The sequence below is a fragment of the Ovis aries genome, chromosome 1, assembly GCF_016772045.2.
Source record: "Ovis aries strain OAR_USU_Benz2616 breed Rambouillet chromosome 1, ARS-UI_Ramb_v3.0, whole genome shotgun sequence".
NCBI classification, from domain to species: domain Eukaryota; kingdom Metazoa; phylum Chordata; class Mammalia; order Artiodactyla; family Bovidae; genus Ovis; species Ovis aries.
In genome coordinates this window covers 95,419,214-95,444,880 of record NC_056054.1, presented here as the reverse complement: position 1 = coordinate 95,444,880, position 25,667 = coordinate 95,419,214, and the positions used below count along the sequence as shown (strand labels likewise).

Below are 25,667 nucleotides of genomic sequence, written 5' to 3'. Positions count from 1 at the left end.
GATATTATAACTTGGTCATCAAATTCTAGTAAACATTTGGGAAGCTAAATATAGGCTCTTAGAAAACATCTCAGATGAGTAAGTGAGGGTTGGTTGTGTGTTGTGCTGTCAAGAAGTGAGGATAAAAGCTAAATCCATCTATTTTTAAAGTTGCAGCCCACCTAACTGATCTGTTTAAGCAGTCTTTGGCTAATGCTATGGAATGTCCACCAGAAACCTTTGAGACAGATTTCCTTGAAAAGAAATTGAGGTAAGCTGATCCAATAATGTGTTCTAATCAGTATTAAGGAAATGAGGAAGAAAGGGGGAGATAAGAGTATAATACTGAGGGTGATTGCTACTGCTAACTCACTTCAGTCGTGTCCGACTCTGTGCGACCCCATAGACGGCAGCCCACCTGGCTCCGCGGTCCCTGGGATTCTCCAGGCAAGAAGACTGGAGTGGGTTGCCATTTTCTTCTCCAGTGCATGAAAGTGAAACGTGAAAGTCAAATCGCTCAGTTGTGTCCGACTCTTAGCGACCCCATGGACTGCAGCCTATCAGGCTCCTCCGTCCATGGGATTTTCCAGGCAAGTGTACTGGAGTGGGGTGCCATTGCCTTCTGAGGGTAATAATATCTAGGAATTCTCAGCCTTTCATCTTCCACGCTGTTAACAATTTATCCTGCAAGGATGGTTTTTCTTCTGTTGTCTGTAAACTGAGAGCGTGGCCCTTTTTCATCATATTTTTCCTTTCCTTTTACACAGGCACACAGAGACGACAAAGCACTGGAAAGAAAAGTTAGCTCAAAAGAGGTAATTCTACCCTGAAGTCTACATAAGCATGGGAAAGGCCCAGTTTTGTGGAGTCATAGAATTTTAGGATGGGATGGTTTGCAAGGTCCTACCATCTAGGCTCCCCCTGTTCTTCAAATCTCTGCTAATACACTTCTGCCCAATGGTCATTCATTGTGCAATGATGTTGTAATCTTTTGAGGAAACCCATTTGAACATTAGGTAGATCCTCTCTCTGTCATAAGCAAGAAAGCTGTCTTGTATTCTCTGTGCTTTGGTAATTCTAATATATTGATAAATATTCTAGAACTTAATGTAGAGCATAGTCATAAACTCGCAAGAGTTCTTATAATGCACGTGAGAAATGTACTCTAAGCATTATGTATGCTGGCTTCCTTTCAGTCTTAGCTGAGGGTTCCAACCCCAGCCCTCTCGCCCTAAAGAAAAGAAGCCAGATATATTTATTGGGTATACAGTAGTACATATTGTACCATTGCACGCATTTGCATGGCTGCTCTCCAGAATGGCTCCCAGGATGAATATGCTTCTTAATAAAAACGTCTGGGTTGTGGAATGTGTTGGAGAAGTGGTGAGATATAAGACCTTAGGTCTCATGGGCCACCCCCCTATAAAACTAGAAGATATGTACTGTCCTATAGAATATCCCTGAAAGAATTTCCAAGAGCCTGGTGACAGAGTCTGTGGGAAAGGAGATTAAGAGGTTAGGGGACAGTAAAAGATGAACTTCCTTTCCATTATGTACTCTCTTCTACTTATGTACATGTGCATGCGTTACCCATTCATTTAAATTTTTTTGAAACATTAACATTTTGAATTTTAACTTAGATAATGGCAAGCCAACAAACGTTTTTGAAGAAGAAAGTGTAACATGGAATTGGATATGTGTCCTAGAAAAGAGAAGGGCTAACAACATGGAAAATGGGTGGGAGATGAGGGTGAAGGAAGGAAAAAGTTTCCAGGATATAGAAGATGGTCAACAAATGACAGATGCTGTGGAAGAACTGGAAAGGAAAAGGAAAAGAGGAATTTGGGCTTATCAGTTGGAAGGTTTATTGATTTCTTTTGTGAAAACAGTTTTAAGAGAGTGGTAAGCAGTAGCTAGACTGCCATAGATTGATGAATGAATCCACTGAGGCAGTAGAGATTTAAAGAGAAATTCAAGTTGTTTAATACGACAATTTTCATTCAGCCAGTATTTCTAGAGAGGCTGTCTAGTATAAGAGAAAAAGCACTAGTCTTAAAGGCAGCAGACCTAGAATCAGCTTCCATTTGATTATCTGCAGACTGTATGATGCCAGCTGGCTGTTTTACTTCAGTAAAATTGACTTCAGGATTTCAGTTTGCTTATCTATAAAATGAGGATGATTAGATTGCCTAATGTCTAAGACCTCTGTCAGTTCACTAACAGCTGACTTGCAGGGGCGCTAATCAAGATCACTGGCTCAAGGGCATACTACCTGGGTTTTAATTCAGACATCACCTCTTATAGTTGACGTGATTTAGGGTAGGTTACTTAACTTCTACGTGGGCTTCCCTGATAGGTCAGTGGTAAAGAATCTGCCTGCAGTGCAGGAGACCTGGGTTCTATCCCTGGGTTGGGAAGATTCCCTAGAGAAGGAAATGGCAGCCCACTCCAGTATTCTTGTCTGGGAAATGCCATGGACAGAGGAGCCTGGCAGACAACAGTGCATGGGGTTGCAATAAAAGTTAGATACAACCTAGTGACTAAAACTCACATGCACATTTATTTAACTTCTATATGCCTTGATTTTTTTGACCAATAAAATGTAAATATAAAGTACTTTGCAAACTTTTCCTGGGATGCAATCAGCACTGAAAAATGAAAATTATTTCAGATAGGGTTAGGTTCAGCTACATTCAACAAACAGCCCCCCAATCAGTACTTTTACAAGAAAGAAGTTTATTTTTCCTAAGGTAAAAGAAGTCAGAGGTGGGTAATCCCTGGCAAGCAGTGCCACACCACCATCAGGAACTAACATTCTTTTCTTTTTTCTGCTTCATCATTCTTGGCACATGATTTCCATCCTCAAGTTTGCTTCATAGGTGCAAGATGACCGCTGCAACTACAGCCATTTCATTCATATTCTAAATAGTAGGGGAAGAGTTGAGGCAAGGACGAAGGGAAAACCTTCCAACTGAGACCTCTCTGAAAGCTTTCTGAAGTCCTACCCAGTGACTTCAGTTTGCATCTTACTGGCTATCCGTATATTTAAGGAAGGCTGGGAAGTATACCTTTAAGCTTTTTTAGTTAGAACATTGCCTTCCCCCAATACAGGTTCTAATATTGGAAAGATAACTAGCAGTATTCTTGTGATTGTTTTTATTTTACTTATGATCATTAATCTTATTATTCATAAGCCATTCATGCCCCAAGTTTCCATGTTTATTACCATTGCTACTGAAATTTTGGAAATCAGTAGAATCTAACTATCAAACTTCAGAGAACTGGAAAGACAGGCAAAAAGGTCAACATGTGATTTGTAGCCTTCTGAGATCAACTGTAAAACCAAACAACAAGCTGGTGTCATTATTTCCTAGCTTACTTGAAAGTCTAATTTCCAATGTAGGAAGTGTGACTGAGTCTAGAAGAAGCAGAAAATGAACTAAAACAATTTGACAGAAAAAAATGCCTGAGTTAATTCTTATCAGTTTTACTGTTTGGGAACTGTAGTTTCTGTGGGATTTAGAGCTGAAACACAAGCAAATAATATTTTAAAATATTCTTTGTCATCTTTTGCATCATTGTGGAAATATCTACCAGGAAGGAAATTGAAAAAACACAGAACTATCTAAAGGAAATTAGGAGCAAAGCAATATCACCCTACTTCAAATCTGAACTGAGCAAGCTTTATCAGTCTCAGGTAATTGAATGTAATTGAATGAGTCCTCGTAAGAATTGGTACAATGCCTACACTATTAATGTAACCTACCTGTCGTGATGTTGTTTCTTCCCTGCTTCAACCATCAACCCAACTGACTAGCCCATACTCTTCAAGTCCATGCTTTCACAAGCATATGAGAGGGAGGTTCTTTGCCAATGTATTACTATAGCTCCACCTCCCTGCCTTGCATTAGCACTATTAATTACATTCTCCCACCGCTATTTTAAGCCCTTTTGGGGGATTGAATTCTCCCTATTGATGACTACCCTCTGATAAATCCCATTTTGAAATTTTTATTCTATTAAAATGTCCTCACTCATCAGCTGCTAAAGCAACACTAAGAGATTATAAGTTCTGGGAAGTCCATGGCAGGAGAACATACTTCACCTCTTCTATGAAATCTTGAAACTCTAAAGCAAAAGGAGTATTGTCACATGTTCAGAACTCCCTGTGCTTCTGTGAAAATTCCAAATGCTATTATTTACCACAGGTGGCCTGACAAGAAAGTATGGGAAATTATGGAGAACAAAATCTAGAATTAAGTTACTCTTTTGAAAAACTTGTAGTTTACAAACCTTTTTCCCAGGGCCCTAAAAAACATGCTTTAATCACTGCTCACCAACTCAGTGTGCTTGTAGCAGTTGCCTTTCAGCCATGAGTTAAGTCTAAAATAAGTCTTTGGTTTTTCCTTTAAGTTTAATTATCTGGACACCCTTTCCAAAAACTTGCCTCCTTTTACAAAGAAAGATGAGGATGCAAGCAAAGAAGCCGCTCAAGATACATCCAGTCTTCCTCCAGGTGTGTGTTCATGTAGCTCTTATTCCTGCTCACATAGAACATAGCCAGTTTCCTACCACTTTTTGTCTCAGTAATAGCTAAGTATATAACCCACTGTGACCTACGTATTACAGATTTGGCTGAGTTATACGAGGAAGCTAAGCTGTAAATAAAATTTAGTTTTCACCCTGTATGCTTAAAATTTGCCTAAAAGTATTGAGAAGACCTGACTAAACATAAAAATCATGGGAGTATTGAAAGGTTGTTGGAGAATGGGGCATTCATGTGGTCTCAAAGTATCACCTCGCATATTCCCTACTAATTATAAGGTGAATGAATGGAGGAAGGTGGCATTTCAACCTTAATCAGGTGATCAAGCTCCTACCAATTGCAAGACCACCTAGCATTAAGTGTTTTCTCATATAGCACAATACAGAGTTCCTAGGACCTGTGTAGAATTCTTGCCAAAAATCTTTAGCCAGAATTTCATCAAAAGGAAAAAAGCCAAGAAATCCAGAGTGTAGACATGTTATAAGACAACTGATGAACTCTTCAAAGAAGTCAATGTCATTTTAAAAATGTTAAAAGATGAGGTGATTGTTCTGTATTAAAAGAGACAAAAGAGACGTGAAAACTACTTGTAATACATATATTTTAGATGCTGGATTGAGAAAGAAACAGCTATAGAAGATATTTCAGAGCAGTTAGCTGAGTCTGATTTAGGGACTGTATGAAAGGGTATTGTGGGATTACTGTAAGTTTTCTTGGGTATGGTGATGGTGTAGTAAACATGAGGTGGACATGTCTTCATTTCAGGAGATGCATGTTGAAGAATTTAGGGATGAAATGAAATTTAGTTGTTCTCTTGAATAAACTGAGTTGTTAAAATAACCAGACAGAGGGATTTTCTGCTGTACAATGCAATACCACGAGCTCGGCTGCCTGGAATGAGGACAGCCAAGGAAAACACCTGATTACCGCAGCATTTGCAAAGCAAAGATTAAGGCTGGAACAAGAACTCACAGACGTGATGGAGCCCAGTCAGGGATGAAGGCACCCTGGGCAGACGACACTAACCAGTCAAGCCTATCTTTCCATTGAAAGGGGGCCAAGGCCACAATATTTTCAGCATGGTCCTTCAGGTAGTTGCCACCACTGAACTAGGGTTGGCACACACACAAGTTCAAATGTATTTGCATCCCCAGTCCTTGAAATAAATATATTTAAAATTTGTTTCATATTGCACTGATTTCTTAGAGTACATTTTAATACAGAGCTACATTTTCAGAGTAATAAATGGACTTATGATTGGAAACTTTTTTAAAAAAGAAATGATGATTCAGTTACTCTTGCCAGGTAAAAGTAGATTGAATTACCTGGTCTCTGTTTCATAACCCAAGATAACAACTACTCTCTGGTCATAAGGCCCAGAAAGAACCAGCTAGTTCCTTGGGAGTGAGTCTTACAGACAGTATCCTGTTTGTTAATGGCAAATGTTGTATCATGTAACGAAAAATCCTGGCTCTTAATGGCTTGCTTCCGTTTACTCTCTTTAAAGAGTATAGGGGGAAAGCACCTTGTTCATTGTAATACAAACATTAGTAGTCATTGTATCACTGTCCAAAATATCACTTTAAATTATTTGTTTGGGTTTTTTATTTCAGATTCCCAGAAAAATAAAGTTTCAAAACAGGAATCCTCAGATATACTTAGTGTTTCAAAATCAGAGAACCTTGAAGATACCAAGGAGCCTGCTAGCCAAAAGCAAACTGAAAATTTAACAGTATCTATCAAAGGTATGGCAGTCTATTGCTTTATCTCACTACTTCTGAAAACTGAACATCATGTCTTTTTGGAGTACGGGAGATGGCCCTCGGGGCATGGTTGGCAGTTACAGAAAAAAATCCTAGTGGGTCATGGGTCATGAACCTGCAGGACTTTGTAAGGCTTCTTAGCACACCAGAGTATCTCAAAAAATATTTTGAGAATGACTACAAGTCCCAGATTGAAGGAAAGAAATGACGAATTTTTGAGATTTGTTATTTTATTTCTTCAATTTATTTTGATTCATTTATTATTGTATGCTTCATGGTTCTAAGAGTTTGTGTGATTTACTGAAAGTCGGGAACCTAGTAGCTTTGCTGAGCCATGAGTGGCTTGGTAGTTGGACTTAGATTTACCTATGATTTCAATACTTCTTTGGCCTGCAGGTGCTGGAAGAGAAACATCTGTCTTACACAGCGTGTCATCTTACTGGGGTAGCGGAAACTCAAGTGTGGAATACTGCAGAATAATATCTAGTTCCTGTGGAGTCACATTACACTGATTTCACTGAAGTCAGCTGGACTAAATATGATTGGGAAAGAAGGAAAGGAAGGGAGAAAGAGAGGGAGGGAGAAAGGAAAGGAAGGAAGGAGGGATAATTTAAATGGTATAGATAAATTTGCACTCCCTGATTCCTGTGGGCATGTTCCATTTTGAAAGTGAGGTGAGGATCAGTTGAAGGGTCTTAGTTACCTCTTACAGAAGCAACATCTTGCTTCATCTATGAGTCAGAACTAAGAGATTTACTTTATGCAAGTCCTCTTGCCTTCCTGACTCTAATCTTATGTCTCTTGTGAGGGTTGTTCATTTAGGAGGTGACTTACTCATTGCTCCCTAGAGACAGGAATGCAACCCACTCCAGTATTCTTGCCTGGAGAATTCCATGGACAGAGAAGACTGGCAGCCTACTGTCCATGGACTGGCAAAGAGTCAGACATGACTGAGTGACTTCCACTTCACTTGCTCAATGGCAGGCACTGTTTTAGGCATGGGATACAGCTATTAAGCTAACATCATATGCAGCTGAACATACTATGAGCAGACCTAGACAATAAGTAAACAAATAAGTTCAGATAATATTAAGTGGTGTCACATAATGTAACAGCATAATGTATGGAGAGTATCTGGGGAGAGAGATACCACTCAGTTAGAGGGTTAGAAGGCCCGTCTGTGAAGGGACACTTGAGCTGAGACAACAGAGACAAGACGGAGGCAGCCATGCAAACACTGAAGGAAAGGAATATTCCAGGAAGTGGGAACAGCAAACATGAAGGACCTTAGAGGAGAAGAAATAGAAATAAAAAGAAGGCACGGACCTGGAAGAAAATGGGCATTGGAACAGTCAGAGGAAGATGAGGTCAGAGAGAGGGACTGCAGTAAGATCCCGTGAGGAGTTTTGAGTTTTATTCTAAGAGGTGAAAGTGAAAATGGCTCAGTCGTGTCCAACTCTTTGCAACCCCATGAAATTCAATTGCAACAGTCCATGAAATTCACTAGGCCAGAATACTGGAGGGGGTAGCCTTTCCTTTCTCCAGGGAATTTTCCCAACCCAGGGATCGAACTCAGGTCTCCCATATTTGCAGGTGCATTCTTTACCAGCTGAGCCACAGAGCCCAGGAATACTGGAGTGGGTAGCCTATCTCTTCCCCAGCGGGTCCTTCTGACCCAGAAATCAAACCAGGGTCTCCTGCTTTGCAGGTGGATCCTTTACTGAGCTATCATTCAGAGAGAAGTTGTAGTTAAACCCCACCAGAAGGTTTTGAGCAGCAGGGTCATTACATGACAAGCTTATGTTTTAAAAAGATCCCTCTGGCAACTGTGTGGACAGTGGCTCATGAGAAGGGAAAGGGGAGGACTGGAGGAAATGGAAGCAGGGAGGAAGCAACAGAGGATATTTGTGAGCGTGGACAGAGATCTGGACTAGGGGCTCAAGGCAGAGGTGGTGAGAAGCAAATTAATTGGAAATATATCCAGTGTATGTGTGTGTGTGTGTGTGTGTGTGTGTGTGTGTGTGTGATCAGAGGTAGAGCCAGCAGGGCTTGCTTGTTGATCAGATGTGGGGCTGAAACAGAAGAAGAATCAAGGGGATTCCTGGGTTAACTAATGTGACCAGTTGCGAGGCTGAGCATTGGTAGTTGTAACAAGTTTCCAGGTGGTGTTGATGTCACTGATACAGGCTCATGCGTTGATGACCACTGCCCTATGGCAAACTCTGGAATGTAAAATCAGGCAGAGGAGGAGCCAGTTAAGACAACTACGAAGAGAAAGCCAGCAAAATAGGCGAAAAATGGGAACGCGAAAATCACTGAGTGTTTTGAATATATTAAATGCCCCTGAAAAGCTGAGGAAGATAAAAAATAACCGTGGAATTGGATACAATTGTGGTCACTGGTGATCTAGACAAGAGAAGCCCCAAGGCACAGAGGAGACCAAAGCCGACTGGAGCTGCTATGTATAGAATGGCTAAGGAGGGATCAACAGCAGCAGCGGGGATGGATAGCTGGAACCAAGAGCTTTGTTGAAAAAATAAAGAAGAAAGACTGCAGGTGGAGGGAGCTGTGTTACTAAGTGAGAGGTTTTCAGCTTTGTTTTAAATTAGACACAGTAGGGACTTCCCTGGTGGTCCAGTGGCTAAGACTCCATGTTCCCAATGCAGCGGTCCCAGGTATGATCCCTGATCACGGAGCCAGATCCCACATGCCACAACTAAGAGTTTACTTGTCTCAACTAAAGATCCTGTATGTGGTAACGAAGATCCTGCGTGCTGCAACTAAGACCCAGCACAGCCAATTAAAAAAAACTTTTAATTAGACATACTAGTAGAACATGTTGATTTGCTAAATGATGATAATTCTGCGTCAAGAGAGAACTTATGATGCAGGAGAAGGGAACATAATTGCAGGACAGCAAAGTGTAGAAAAGCTGAGAGACCTTTGGGGCAGACCCTGAGTCAAAGCTATGGTTTTTCCAGTCATATATGGATGTGAGAGTTGGACTATAAAGAAAGCTGAGTGCCGAATAATTGATGCTTTTGAACTATCGTGTTGGAGGATACTTTTGAGAGTCCCTTGGCCTGCAAGGAGATCCACCCAGTCCATCCTAAAGGAAATCAGTCTTGAATATTCATTGGAAGGACGGATGCTGAAGCTGAAGCTCCAATACTTTGGCCACCTGACGTGAAGAACTGACTCATTTGAAAAGACCCTGATGCTGGGAAAGATTGAAGGCTGGAGGAGAAGGGGAGGACAGAGGATGAGGTGGTTGGATGGCATCACCGACTCAATTGACATGAGTTTGAGTAGACTCCAGGAGTTGGTGATGGACAGGGAAGCCTGGTGTGCTGCAGTGCATGGAGTCAAATAGAGTCGGACACGACAGGGCAACTGAACTGAACTGAATGACAGAGTTGACCTTGGATGTGAGTAGGGTCACCTCATCCACAGTGGCAGGAGAGAGGAGAAAGAATCAAGTACATGGGCAGGAGGGTTGTGGGTCAGTATTGGGAAGGTGAACGAGTGTGACGTCAAAGGAGTGGATGTAATGAGAGCACAGGAACCCGTTCCAGAGAAACAGGAAAGCAAAGCAAGAAGGTGCGACTTATTGTTTAAAGTGACAGTGTCTGTTGACTGGAGCTCTCAGGAGGTCAAATAATTGCTCAGCAGATATGATAGAGTAATAAGATGGTGATCTAGAGAGGGAAGCTTAAAACAGAGGTCTGGAAAGTGGTAAAATGATTGGTGTTGGCAAGGGCAAAGATATGACCCTGGGAGTTTCTGAGGTGGAGAAGAGGAAAAGATGAAGAAACAGGGTGATGGAAAAATCAGAGAGGACAGAGTTATCCGGGGATGCCACCAAGAGAGATGAAGGGGAAGACCGACTAAGGTGTTGGAACTGCGGTGAATCAAGGGAATGTTTGAGGTAGTCAGTGATTGGCAACTACTTGGAGATGTCATAGGTATTATTAATAATAAAATAGTCTGATGGCATGAGCTTCAAAAGAATGGGAGTGGTCGAAGGAGGAAAAAAATGTTTTGAAACTAAAGAAAAACCTATAGCACCCCTTATGTTGCTGTTCAGTCATTCAGTCATGCTGGACACTTTGAGACCCCAGGGATTGCAGAATGCCAGGTTTCCCTGTCCTTCACCAACTCCCGGAGCTTGCTCAAACATGTCCATTGAGTCAGTGATGCCATCCAACCATCTCATCCTCCGTCATCCCCTTCTCCTCCTGCCTTCAGTCTTTCCCAGCATCAGGGTCTTTTCCAACGAGTCAGCTCTTCACATCAGGTGGCCCAAGTATTGGAGCTTCAGCTTCAGCATCTGTCCTTCCAATGATTATTCAGGGTTGATTTCCTTTAGGATTGACTTATTGGATCTCCTTGCAGCCCAAGGGACTCTCAAGAGTCTTCCCCAACATGACACTTCAAAAGCAACAGTCCTTTGCACTCAGCATTCTTTATGGTCCAACTCTCACCTCCATACATGACTACTGAAAAAAACATAACTTTGACTATATGGACCTTTGTTGGCAAAGTAATGTCTCTGCTTTTTAATATGCTGTCTAGGTTTGTCGTAGCTTTTCTTCCAGCACCCTGACATACTGAAATACTTGAACTAATAGAGACAATGATGTGATTCCACTATAAGTGGTAAATTAAATTTTAATATAAACAATAAAGTTTAAAGAAGTTCAGAGTAGGAAGAGATTAACACAACAGTGGGGAAAGTTTTATGGGAGAGGTGGTCTTAAAGAATAAATAGAGTTGCATAGATTTTAAGATTAAAAATGGAATCACCTGAGACAGCCCTCATTTCACTTGAGGAAACTGAAACCTAGAGAAAGTCAAGCAACATTGAAAATCTGGGACTCTGCCAAGGCCAGAAAATGAGTTTTTTGACTCTGAATTCTCTGTAGTTTATTATACTGCCCTCCAGATGTAGGGAACAGAAAAGAGTATTTTATACTGAAAAAAAAAAAGAAAGGAAAGAATGTGTTCAAAGCTTGAGTAGAAATGAACTGGAAACAAATGTAAGTAGATTATTCTTATTTGGTAATAGTACAAGAAATGCTTGGAAAATACGGTAGAATCAGCTAGAGGAGATGTAGATTTGATGAAATAAAAATGAATTTGACAGCATTCACTGTGATAACACTGTGAAAAATCCTATGGTGACATAAACCAGTTTCAGGGGCTGTGGGCCAACTGTGCAGCCTTCTCCAGACTGCAGGAGGCGTGTTCTGGGCTTGGCACCAGGCCCTTGAGAGCTGATGGCGCTCTCTCATCCCAGCCCCATGTTCAGTGACACCACATTGAGAGCCTGAGTCAGCCACAGTGAGAAATCAGCAAATGCCACAAATGTGCAAAGTATACCAAGCAGGACAGTTTTTCTCCAGGGAGGCAGTTGTTAAGCTTTTTTCCAGCACACCAGCAGCAGCAGGGAGGGCTTGGGTGTATTCCCCTCCCACATTGAAGGGGCCCCTCCCTCTGTGGCTGGCTGCCTTCAGGGCAAAGGGTTGGAGCTCAGGAGAGGTAGATTGTGGGCTGCCCCCTCGGTCAGTTCAGTCGCTCAGTCGTTGTCCTACTCTTTGCAACCCCATGAACTGCAGCTTCTCTGTCCATCACCAACTCCCAGAGCTTACTCAGACTTATGTCCATAGAGTCGAAGATGCCACCCAACCATCCCATCCTCTGTCATCCCCTTCTCCTCTTGCCTTCAATCTTTCCCAGCATCAAGGTCTTTCCCAATAAGTCACTTATTTGCATTGGGTGGCTAAAGTATTGGAGTTTCAGCTTCAGCATCAGCCCTTCCAATGAATATTCAGGACTGATTTCCTTTAGGCTGGACTGGTTGGATCTCCTTGCTGTCCAAGGGACTCTCAAGAGTCTTCTCCAACATCACAGTTCAAAAGCATCAATTCTTCAGCGCTCAGCTTTCTTTATGCTCCAACTCTCACATCCATACATGACTACTAGAAAAACCATAGCTTTGACTAAACAGACCTTTGTTGACAAAGTAATGTCTCGGCTTTTTAATATGCTGTCTAGGCTGGTCATAGCTTTTCTTCCAAGGAACAAGCATCTTTTAATTTCATGGCTGCAGTCACCATTTGCAGTGATTTTGGAACCCCCCCAAAATAAAATTTGTCACTGTTTCTATTGTTTCCCCATCAATTTGCCATGAATTGATGTGACAGATGCCATGAGGCCCCTCTCAGCCTCTGCTCAGAACTGGCTCAGCCACTTAGACACACATTTGTGGGTCAGAGCAAGTCCTAAGACCGAGCTTAGAGTCAGTGGACAAAGAAATGTGCCCCACCTACAGGGAAGCCATGCTCAGAGACGACGTAAATAAAGCCATGCTCTGAGAGGAAGTAAAAAAGATAAAAACAGTATTGTGCATAAATACTGCGGTTGACTTCAGCATAGAAACAGGGAGGGAACCATTATTGGTTCTTCAGTTGTGTGAAGTCTGGCCATAATTTCAGATGATACCGCTAGTTGGACCATCCCAGCTGTTCAAATACTAAAATTTCTCTGTATCAGTTGATGACCAGCTGCTGCTTCAAGCCTCTCAAATACCCCCTCTTCTATCCCCATCTGTAGGGAAGCCCTAGGTAGGCTCAGTGAATAGTAATTCATCTATTATGGGTGGTGGTATTGCGTTCGATGCCTGGGTTGGAAAGATCCCCTGCAGAAGGGAATAGCTACCCACTCCAGTATTCTTGCCTGGAGAATTCCATAGACAGAGGAACCTGGCAGGCCCCAGTCCATGGGGTCACAAAGAGTTGAATACGACTGAGCGACTGAAATACACCTGGTAAAAAGCAGAGCTAAGGCTCACCTAACTCCTTATATAACAACTATGACTTATATACTGACAATGACTTATATATAATTATATGTCTTATATAATGACATGTATCTAATATGACTTATATAATAACTTATGTTAAGGCTCTACCTCACCCCTCATATAATAACTGTGTTACAGTAAGCATGCTCTTTTTTAAAAATTTTTTATTGGAGTGTAGTTGATTTATAATGTTATGTTAGTTTCAGGTTTTTATAGCAAAGTGAATCAATTATACATATACATATGAAAGTTAAAGTGTTAGTCCCTCACTTGTGTCTGACTCTTTGCAACCCCATGAACTGTAGCCCCCCAGGATACTCCATCCATGGGATTTCCCAGGCAAGAATATTGGAGTGGATTGCCATTCCCTTCTTCAGGGGATCTTCCCAACCCAGGGATTGAACCCATGTCTCCTGCATTGAAGTTGGACTCTTTACCATATAAGCCACCAGGGAAGCCCTACATAACATATATCCACTCTTTAATTTTTCAATCATTGATTTATTTATTTTTGGCCGAGCTACAAATAGCTTTTAGTTCCTCTGCCAGGGATTGAACCCACGCCCCCTGCAGTGGAAGTGTGGAATTCTAACCACTGGACCGAAGTCACAGTGACATGCTCTTTAACCCCTCTATATCTTCCTGTTTTCTCTTCTATAAAGGGGATATAATGTTATATACATCACAGTGTTGTGAGGATTAAATTTAATATATGTAAAATGCTTACAGCAGTGCCTAACTCATGAGAAACTCCACATCAGCATTTACTATTAATAATAATAGAATGAATGATTGTTTGGTCCCCATCAGACTGATAAAATGCATTCCTATAAGACAGAAATATGCATATGGTAAGAAATGCAAACAAGAAGATGCATCAGGCCATCATGATTGCTGTCTACGTAGGCAATAGTGACAAAAGAGAGTAAATATATTAGAACACTGGTCAATGATCTCCATCACTGGGGATTCTGATTCTGTTCTGGCCTGAAATACAGCTTATCTGGCATGTGGCTAGTGAATCCCTATTTTTCCAGAGTCAGCCCAGGGGATTAAGATGCACAGATGAATTGGGGACACACTGGGTAGCTGTGTAGGAAAAACTCGCAACTCATACAGAGCACTTCTGTGACCAGATATGTGGGAACTTTTATTACACCAAGCAATTCTACAACACCAACTGGGTGTCCTAGAATTCAGTCCTTAAACTAACCAGAGTAGCACAGACTCTATAAGCTAAAGGCTTGGTCTCACAAGGCTCCCCATCATCCACTTCAGATGCTAACTGCAGGTCCAGGTTGTCACTTGTGCTTGTAACCAGTCAGCTATAAAGTGGGGTTCCCATGACCTCCTCTTATGCTTCCCTAATTTGCTAGAACAATTCACAGAGCTCAGATATTATTATATAATAAGGAACATGATAAATGGCACAGATGAATAGATGTAGGGAGAGGTATGCAGCTCCAGGTCTGGAATGCTCTAGCAGTGGCTTCTGTCCCTGTGGGACTGGGGTGCAGCACCCTCCTGGCATGTGCTCACCAGCTTGGAAACTCTCCAAACTCCATGCTGTAGGATTTTTGTGGAGACTTCATCATGTGGACATAATGAACTCCATTCCCGTATCCCATCTTCTTCAGTGAGGCTGCAATTTCCAAGCTTCTCATCATGGCTTGGTTTTCCTGATGACCAGCCCTCATCCTGAAGCTATCCAGGAGCCCACCAAAAGTCACTTAATTCAGATCAGAAGAAACTGCTATCCCCCAAGAAATTCCAAGGGATTTAGGAGCTCTGTATCAGGAATCAGGAGCAAGGGCCAAATATCAAAAGATGCTCCTGGTACTCTTATCATTTAGGAAATTAAAAGAGATTTGGGAACACTGTGCCAGGAACCAGGGGCAGAGACCAAGAAACATCTTCTAGTATCTCACACTATTGGGAGTGTGTTCCTTGTGGACTTAGTAAGGACTCTTCAGTTTGAGAACTGAAACTCAAACTCATTGAACAACAAAACACGGGATGGGATGGTGCTTGTTAATGCTCAAATCGAAGAAAAGTAGCCCAGGGAAGTGCTAGCCTAGGGATGACTGGATACATTCACGCAGGCTTTTCACGAGAGTGCTTGCATCTGATTGCCTGTCTTCCTGGGCTTTCTCCATGTTGTCACATCCCTGCTCGTCCCTGTGTGGTTTTGTCCTCTCCTACAAAGAACGAGCTATAGCCATGTGGCAGGGACATGTCCAGAGGGGTTAAAAATTCTGATTCTTCCAGACCCATAACCCTGCAGATAAGTTAGGGTCATCCCTGTTAGCTTCAGGAAACATCTTGGTCAAGGGCCTGTGTTGGCTTTGAGGACTTGAGAACGAGTGAAATGCTGGGGCTTCCCTGGGGGCTCAGATGGTAAAGAACCTGCCTGCAGTGCAGGAGACATGCATACAGACAGTGCATGGTTAACGTACATGCGGTGCTTGCCTGCAGACAGTGGACACTCAGACGCTGGTTTCCTTCCCTTTCCTCTCTTGATGATTTAAACTCAAGAAAGGATGTTTTAAAAAGGTGACCTAAAGCACAATTTTTATTAAACCTCCTGGATATTTAGAGACATACACGCAACTGCAGCTATGTAGAGTATCTACACCTTCACCAGATTTAGTGATCTGGGGATTTAATTTCCTGGCTTAATTTATCCATGGTAACTCTACGCCCTTTTCAAACTATAAACTTACTAGTTGAAACAAAGAAATTCTTAAGATTTTTATACTCCTTAGTTTTAAGAAATCTCTGAGAGTCAACATTTTATTGAACCGTACCTTGTTGGTTTATAGGCAAGTCACTCGATTTCTTAGAATCTGATTTTTCTCATTTATTTAAAAAACATGATGCGAATAGCATCTGCCCTGCTTATCTCTTAGGGTTATTCTGAGAACTAATATTAGGTAAAATCTTGTTGTAAAATGTAGATCAAACAGTAGAATTAATAAAAGCCTTTATTCCTGTAAGGGAATTCCCAGGTGGTGCTAGTGTAAAGAATCTGCCTGCCAGTGCAGGAGATGCAGAAGACACTGGTTTGATCCCTGGATCCGGAAGATCCCCTAGAGTAGGAAATGGCAACCCACTCCAGTATTCTTGCCTGGAAATTTCCATGGACAGAGAAGCCTGGCAGGCTACAGTCCATGGCGCCGCAGAGAGTACACAAGCTTTTTAAGAAGAAAAGAAAATGTCCCAAGTTAGGTTCTGTGTTCTTCTGGCCCCTGGTATGACGTTGGATGTCTTTGGAAACAATATCACATGGTGTAATTTCAGTGTTCTCTCTAACAGAACCAGAATCGTGTATGCCTCTGAAAATCCCAACCCAGTCAATGCTGCAGGATGTGGCAGGACAAGCAAGAAAACAGAAAGTGAGGCTGCCTCACTACTTGCTGAGTTCCAAGCCCAAGTCTCAGCCTCTCACAAAGGTAAAACGGACTTGGAAATAAATCTGCCAGAGCCAGTTAGAGTTTTATGTATTCCTGGTTGACTGAAGTTACTGATTTCCAGCCACCATGTGACTGCTATTTGGTATATGAACCATCTCAACATGAAGGGCTTCAGGGCACACAGGGATAAACCAAGGCAGTGCTTTGCTAGAGTCAACTCATATAGGCTCATGAGAGGAATTGTATGAGCCGCTGTTAAGCCATCACTAGCTTGTAGTTGGCAAGCTTCCATGGTGGCTCAGTGGTAAAGAACTCACCTGCAGTGCTAGAGAGTCGGGTTCAGTCCCTGGGTCAGAAAGATCTCCTGGAGAAGGAAATGGCAGTCCACTCCACTATTGTTGCCTGGGAAGTCCCATGGACAGAGGAGCCTGGATGGCTACTGTCCATGGGGTCACAGAAAGGTCGGACATGACTTAGCGACTAAATCACAACCAGTCTGCAGTCAGTCATGCTTGGAGTTCTTCTGCCATGGAAATTGGCAGATGCTACTGATGAAGGTTCTTTTCTTACCAGCCTGCTGCTGGCTAAGGGGATCATTTGGGCACCCTTCTCAATACTCTTAGGATAAAATCCAGATGACCTAGTGTGACTGCAAGCCATGGCTCCATTTGCTTCTTTACCCTCACGCTTTTCCAGACTCATTATACTTCCCCCATTGTGGCCTTCTATTAGTTCTTTCAAAGTACCAAACTCCTTCCTCAGAGCCTTTGAGATCCATCTCAGCTATGCTGGAAAGCTTTCCTAGAGCCCACCAACCAAGTTTCGATAGTCCTCCTTTAGAAATTTCATGGCACACTGTGTTCATTGCAGTCAGAGAATGTACTGCAATGTGTATAACTGACATGTGGTAGGAGTGCTTCTCAGACTTTAATGTACATGTGAGTTATTTAGGAACCTTGTTAAAATATAGATTCTTTCTCATTGGGTCTGCTGTGAAGCCTGAGATTCTGCAGTTTTAACAGGCCCCCAGGTGAGGTCAATGCTGCTGACTTGGGAAATAACCGCATAGGGCAGTGGTTCTCAAAGCATGATTATTTGACTGTCAGCACTGGCAACACCTGAGAACTTGTTATAAGTGCAGATTCATGGGCTCCATCCCAGATGTGCTAGTGGAGAAATTTGGGGGGTGGAGTCAGCAATTTGTTCTCAGTAGACAGTGCTCCTCTGCAGAGCAGGTTTCCCTTATCTTTGTAGGCCCTTCCCCTCTGCACCTACCTATTCTCTACTCCAGAGGTCCCCAACCTCCAGAATCTAATGCCTGATGATCTGAGGTGGAACTGATGTAATAATAATAGAAATAAAGTGCACAATAAATATAATGCGCTTGAATCATCCAGAAACCATCCCTATCTACTCCTGCCCCATCTGTGGAAAAATTGTCTTCCATGACACTATTCTGTGGTGCCAGAAAGTTTGGGGACCGCTGCTCTACCCCAGCCCATCCCAGACTTACTAATGGAGAAACTCTGGGAGTAGAGTCATCAATTGGTGTCTTAACCGGTCTTCCTGGTGGCTCTGATAGAAGTTAAAATAGGATAACCACAGGCACAGAGGGAAGAGCACCAACTTTGGAACCAGGTAAATTTGAGTCTGAAACTTTAGTCTGCCACTTACCACTTTGAGCAAGTTATCTGTCTTCCAGTTCTCTGAACTTGAACTTCCCTATCCTTAAAGCCTAAAATACTTCCTTACTGTGCTGTGATAAGGATTACGTAGACCATAAATGTTCATTTCCTCTCCTAGCCAAGCAGTTATTTTCCTCCAGTGACAGAGCCTTTATTTACCTGAAATATAATTGACTTACAAGATTATGTTAGTTTCATTTGTACCACATAGAGATTTGATACTTGTATCAAATTTTTTGTATTTGATACTTGTATTTGATACTTTGTATCATTTCATACAGTATGAAATGATCACCATGAGTCTAGTAACCATCTGTCCCATACAAAGTTATTACAGTATTATTGACTGTATTCCTTACATTACATTCCTGTGCCTTATGTATTTTATAACTGGATGTTTGTATGTCTTAACCCCCTTTACCTATTCCATCCCCCCAGTCCCTTCCTTTTGGTCAACCACCCATTTGTGTTTTGTATCTGAGTCTATTTTCATTTTGTTTTGATTGTTTTGTTTTTTAGACTCTATATATGTGACATACAATATTGCCTTTTCTTTGAATTATTTTACGTAATATAATTCCCTCTAGATGGACGGAGGAGCCTGGTAGGCTGCAGTCCATGGGGTCGCTAAGAGTCAGACACAACTGAGTGACTTCCCTTTCACTTTTCACTTTCATGCATTGGAGAAGGAAATGGCAACCCACTCCAGTGTTCTTGCCTGGAGAATCCCAGGGACGAGGGAGCCTGGTAGGCTGCCGTCTATGGGGTCGCACAGAGTCGGACACGACTGAAGTGACTTAGCAGCAGCAGATTCATCCATGTTGTTGAAAATGACAAGATTTCTTTTTCTATGGCTGAGGAATATTCTGTGTGTGTGTATATATATATGTGTGTATATATATGTGTATATATATCACATCTTTTTTTCTATTTGTCTATTAGTGAACATCTAAATATATGTTACTTTCATATCTTGGCTATTATAAATAATGCTGCAACAAATATTGGTGTGGATATAATTTTTCAAATTAGTAATTTTATTTTCTTTGGGTAAATATCCAGAAGTAAAGTTGCTGGATCATATGGTAGTTTCTGTTAAATTTCCTTTATGCTGTTTTTCATAATGGCTGCCCCAGTTTACAATTTCATCAAGAGTGTATGAGGATTCCCTTTTTTCCACATCCTTGCCAACACTTGTTATTTGATATCTTTTTGATGATAACCATTCTGATAGGCATGAGGTTGCATCTCATGGTTTTGATTGGCATTTACCTAATGATTAGTCATGCTGAGCATCTTTTCATGTATCTGTTACCTATCCTATATATATGTCTTCTTTGGGAAAAAAAAAGTTTTTTCAGGTCCTCTGTCCATTTTTTAATTGGGTTTCTTAACTTTTTGATGTGAATTGTTTGAATGTTTTGTATATTTTTGATGCTGCTGCTGCTGCTAAGTCGCTTCAGTCATGTCCGACTCTGCAACCCCATAGACGGCAGCCCACCAGGCTCCTCTGTCCCTGGAATTCTCCAGGCAAGAATATTTTGGATATTACCCCTTTATCTGATATATTGTTCACATATATCCTTTCCCATTCAGTACTGCAATGTATCATTTGTTGACAGTTTCCTTCACTATGCAAAAAGTTTAGTTTGTTGTAGTCTCATTTGTTCATTTTTGTTTCTCTTACATGAAGAAGCAGATACCAAAAAAAAAGTTACTAAGATTGATGCCAAAGAGCATGTTGTTTCTCTTTTATTCTAGGAGTGTTGTAGTTTCAGGTCTTATATTTAAGTGTTCAATACATTTTAAGTATTATTTTTGGATATGATGTGAGAAAGTAGTCCACTTTGATTATCTTGCATGGAGCTGTCCAGTTTTCCCAACACCATTTATCAAAAAGGCTGTCTTTTCCCACTGTAACTCTTGCCTTTGTCATAGACTAACCATAAAAGCGTGTGTTTATTTATAGGCTTCATCATTATATAATGTCCTTCTTTGTCTCGTTACAGTCTTTGTTTTACTGTCTACTTTTCCCGATGAAAGTATTGCTACCCTGGCTTTCTTTTTGTTTCCATTGCATGGAATAGCTTTTTCCATCCCTTCATTTTCAGTCTGTGTCTTTAAATCTGAAGTGAAGCTCTTGTTGGCAGCATTTATATAGGTCCTGATTTCTATCCATTAAAGCACTTTCTGTCATTTGATTGGAATATTTAGTACATTTACACTGAAGTAATTATTGATAGGTATGTACTTACAGACATTTTGTTCATTTTTTTGCATGTGTTTATAGTTCTTTTTTGTTCATTCTTAGACTCTTCCCTTTGATTACTGTTTTTAGTGTTATGTTTGGATTCCTTTCTCTTTTTTGTGTGAGTATATTTTATAGGTTTGTGGTTACCATGAGGTTCATATATTATAACATATAACCATATATACACAAACACACACACACACAAGATTATTTTAAGTTAATAATCTCCTGGGTTTGAATGCATTCGAACAACTCTTCATCTCTCCCCTTACACACACACATTTTGTGTTTTGATGTCAGCTGTGTTACATCTTTTTGTTTTCTGTACCCCTTCACTTCTCATTGTGGATATACATAATTTTCCTGCTTTTATCCTTTAACCTTCTATCCTGCTGGCTTTATAAGTGGTTGATCTACTACCTTTACTATATATCTGTCTTTATCAGTGAGATTTTTCCTTGCATGGTTTTTGTAATTATAGTTGTGGCCTTTTCCCTTAGAGAGGTCCCTTTAACATTTGGGGAAAGCCGGTTTAGTGGCACTGAACTCTCTTAGCTTTTGCTTGTCTGCAAAATTCTCTCTCTCTCTCTCAAATGTGAATGATAGCCCTACCAAGTAGAGTCTTCTTGGTTGCAGATTTTTCCCTTTCATCACTTTTGAATGTATTATGTCCCTCCTTTCTGGTCTGTACAGTTTCTGTTGAAAAGTCAGCCGATGGTCTTATGGTAGTTCTCTTGTGCATAATTAGTTGCTGTTCTCTTCCTTCTTTAAGATTCTCTCTTTATCTTTGATTTTTGGCATTTTGATTAATTTGTTGTGGAATGGGCCTTTTACGGTTAATCCTGTTTGGGACACTCTGTGCTTCCTGGACCTGAATGTCTAGTTTCTTCTCCCAGGTTAGTGACATTTTCAGCGATTATTTCTTCAACTAAGTCCTCTGCCCCCTTTTCTCTTCTCCATCTAGGTCCCCTGTTTGCAACTGTTAGTGTGCTTGATATTGTCCCAGAAGTCCCTTGAACTATCTTCATTTATTTATTTTTGCTTTTTTCGCTTTTCTTCTGTTCAGCTTAGGTGATTTTTACTACTGTGTTCCAGGTTACTGAACCATTCCTCTGTATCATCCAATCTACTGTTTTCTTTCTAGTGCAATTTTTATTTCAGTTATTATATTCTTCACCCCCGGTTATTATTTTTTATAACTCTTTGTTGAAATTTCCGCTGGATTCATTCATTCTTCTCCTGAGTTCAGTGAGCATCTTTATGATCTTTGTTTTGAACTCTCTATTGGCTGGATTGATCACCTCTACTTTGTTCAGTTCTTTTTCTGAGATTATGTGTTGTTCCTTTGTTTGGAACATATTCCTGTGTGTCCTCATTTTGCCCAGTTCTCTTTGTTTATTTCCATGAGTTAAGTAGGTTGGTTACAGTGTCTGATCTTGTAGAAGCAGCTCATGTAGGAGATGTCCCTTGGGCCCATCGTCCTTTTTCCCTCTGGTCACCAGAGCTGTGTAGGGAGGGGTGTCCTTATGTGGGGGCTGCCTGAGCCTTTCTGTTGTGGTAGGGCCTACTGCCATGGGCATGCTGGAGGCAAGACGGGCCCTGACTCAGTTGTCTGCAAGGCCATGCCTGTGTGGTGACTAAAGGCTGGTTGTAGCGCAGGGGAGGCTTGCTGCATGGTTTGCTGCATGGCCTGGGGTGGGGGTGGGGGGGTATGTGTGTAGGGCCTGAGCCTTTTTATTATCTTGCATGTTAAGTTGCTCAGTTGTGTCAACTCTTTGCAACTGTATATATATATATATATGTATATAGCCCACCAGGCTCCTCTGACCATGAGATTTTCCAGGTGAGAATACTGGAGTGGGTTGCCATTTCCTCCTCCAAGGGATCTTCCCAACCCAGGGGTCAAACATGAGCCACTTGTCTTTATTACCTTGGGAATGCAATTGTTTTATTGCTTTTTTCCTTTTTCGACGAAGACGCAAGATTCTGTTGGAGGAAGAGTGAGAACATCCTCTGTGGCATCTGCTGCCATTAATAATATAAATTCATCTCCCTTTGGATTCCATCTTCTCCCACCCGTGGTGAAATTTGGAGTGCTCGAAGAAGGACACACGTATGCCACCACTGTAAAGCTCAAGAATGTTGGAGTGGACTTCTGCAGGTGAGGCCAAGGCTCCAAGTGTATGCTCAGATCACCTTCCCTTGCTCTGTGACTTGCCTTTGGTAGCCTACATCAGTGAATGTTTATTGGACTGAACTGTAATTACACCTGAACTCTTGAATCTTAGCATCATTCATTCAGCCATTCACTAATTCATCCATTCATCCATTCTTCAACAAATCAGTATTTACCAAACCTCAGTTATATAGTAGGTATTTCTTTATGTGCTGCTCAGTCATGTCCAACTCTTTGTAACCCTTTGGACTGTAGCCCACCAGGCTCCTCTGACCATGGGATTCTCCAGGCAAGAATACTGAAGTGGTTTGCCAGTTTGATAACCTCCAGGGGATCTTCCCAATTTGAGGGTTGAACCCACATATCCTGCATTGCAGGCTGATTCCTTACTGCTGAGCCATCAGGGAAGACCCATTTCTTTGCCTTACCATTAGTGATTATTCTTACTTTAGTAGGAGCACCTCAAGACCTGATATGTCCCAGCAAAAAATCAAAGAGAAGCTGTACAAGTGTTACAATAAACAATACACAAAACAATAACTAATGTGGAAAACTTGAAAGTCCATTTCTCAAATCCACCACCAACTATAACACCAACTAATATTTGTTGACACTCTGTGATCTAAACATGATTTTAATTATGTTAATTCTGCATAATTGAGGCAAAAAGGAAAAAATTAACCCTTAATCATCAAGGTCACTTTGACTCTAATGATGTGACTCAAAATTAATAGCAAATAACTTAACTCACAGTCTGTATTCCCAACAGAAAATATACTCTATCTGGCATTAAGTGACAAGAAAGTCACTTCAGTCCTTCATTTCCAGGTCAAAACCAATAGAATCTTAAAGTGTGTAGAGATCTTAGAGACTGTTATGATATAAGGGAACTGAGTAACTTGTCTTAAAAGGTCTTGTAGGCTTCAGCAAGGGTAGATCTCTCATCCCCTGAGTGACAGTTCTTTGGAGCACCTTGCTTTATCAACACAGCTGTGGTCACTGCTTCTTGTGGGAGATCAGTCCTTCCCATTGGGTCCACATCTATTCCAAGACAATTCCCAATTACAAAATCTCCTCTGTACTATTTTGTAGTAAGCATCAGGATTGTGGGGAACTTTACCCCCATAAAAATGGGATACATGTATATTTCAGAGTGCAGAGTTATTCTCAGTGTCACTAACAAGTCCTTTGAGAGCATTTATGATTCTGGACTCAGGATTGGAAGTCAGACAGGGCATAGCTACAGGAGCATCTGATTGAGAAGATCACTGTCCCATTTTAGTTGAGGCAGGTCCTCAACTTCAGGGATCATGTTCATTTCCTTGGAAGAAACTGGAGGGGATCACACCGCCAGATCAGACATCATTGCTTTTTGGGGTTGTTGCCAAAAAATGGGTGGGGACAAATGGAGAGTCAACCTCAAACTTAGTTAAACTCACCCAAGGAGACCCTGTGTGTCCAGTATAGAATTTTAGTTTTATAGATGTCACTGCTCAGCTTGTTCAGATCAGCCACTACAGGACAGATAGCAAAGCGGATGGTAGAGGGAGCCCAGTTGGGGTCAACATGGAGATCGACTGCCCTTGACATTTTAATTTACTCCAGGTCTTTAACCTTCAGGCAGAGCCCACAAACTGCAGGAAGGGGAAGAGATCAACAAGTACCATGTGTGAGTCCAGGGCTTTTCAAGTTCTCCTACATTTTCTGAGCCTTTTCTGTTTCTCTTCTCCCCAAACATGCAAACCCCATACCACGACAGAGCAAGACTGGCTCCCACGCTCCACTGCTTTCCAAAAGAGCCTTTATTCTTCAGCTTAATGATCTGGCAGTCAGCATTTGTGTTCATGCTGGCGGCTACGCTGCGGTGCACACGCCAGCCAAACGTTCACAACCCTCTGCCCAGGCCCAGGCTGCTCGTCAGCATCTGATAACAAAGGGTTGAAACCCGGTTTGGAGTCAGTTTGACGCCGATGAAAACTGTTGGAAAGGCAGTTGTGAAACAGGCCCCAGATTCTCCTTCCAACTGGATATTAGATTGTTTTTCTACTAGTCTGGACCCCCTGCTCCCGTGTAGCCAATATTAACACCTTCCTGATTTTATTACTTCCCAGTTCATTCGTGCTCATGTTTTTCATTATGGCATCAATTTATTCCCATCTTTTTTTCCTGGTAGGTTTAGGGTGAAGCAGCCTCCACCCAGCACAGGACTGAAAGTGACTTACAAACCTGGGCCTGTAAGTCCATGTGCTGTGTCTTGTGTGTGTCCATATGTGTGTGCATGCAGATATGTATATGTTTCCAGTGAAGTGAGCTTTTGCACCATTCTACCAACTCAGTTAAAGCCGTTGATAAGTCGACTTTTTCTAGTATCATAAGCATCAGATTCCTGGCGCTGGTACACTCTCTGGCTGTTGTCACTCATTTCATGTAACAAACATAAGCACTCCTATGTGTACGTAGAATTAAACTTCCAGCTATGGAACCATTTCTGAAGCTCACTTCACTTGCCCCAGTAGTGCAATTCTATACAGTTGTCTGAAAATACTTTTAAAAAAATTAAAATATGATTTAACATGCATTTGGTAAACTGATTACCTAAAGATATCCTGTGACAAATCCTTCTGCAAAGTGAAAAGTCATTGGAAAAAATAAATACTCCATTCTTTACATTTTATGTAAATCTGTTCTGCTCTCCTGGTATTTGTCAGAGAATAGTAATGACATATTAAGAAATAGTAGCATATTTAAATTAACCATCTGTCTCATTTCTCCAAAAATCTCTGAAAATATGAATTTCAAAATGTCAAGCTGTTCTGATTTTATTTGATACATTATATTTAGTATAAAATGTGTATTGCCACTTACTTCAAAATATAATTTCAGAGGTGTAGTATGATTAAACAAGAGGTTATCTCAAAATATAATAAAATCACACTCATCAACCTTGACTTTTATTTCTTGGGCAGTATATCATCGTTTGCTTTAACAC

General features: G+C 41.3%; 1 protein-coding gene across 4 annotated transcripts in view; it reads left to right on the top strand.

Moving 5' to 3' along the window:
- The window catches only part of SPAG17 (sperm associated antigen 17), a 259,499-nt gene that overhangs the window by 216,533 nt on the left and 17,299 nt on the right, over window positions 1-25,667 (top strand). For 3 of the 4 annotated variants that reach the window (XM_060401722.1, XM_060401717.1, XM_004002384.5), the window contains 8 exons: window positions 151-250; window positions 747-794; window positions 3,577-3,676; window positions 4,393-4,495; window positions 6,139-6,270; window positions 16,469-16,605; window positions 22,479-22,663; window positions 24,852-24,912. In XM_060401722.1, coding sequence (XP_060257705.1) covers window positions 151-250; window positions 747-794; window positions 3,577-3,676; window positions 4,393-4,495; window positions 6,139-6,270; window positions 16,469-16,605; window positions 22,479-22,663; window positions 24,852-24,912 — 866 coding nt within the window. Of the gene's footprint in view, window positions 1-150; window positions 251-385; window positions 795-3,576; window positions 3,677-4,392; window positions 4,496-6,138; window positions 6,271-16,468; window positions 16,606-22,478; window positions 22,664-24,851; window positions 24,913-25,667 lie in introns of those variants that run through there. The other variant, XM_060401725.1, reaches the window with a different exon arrangement.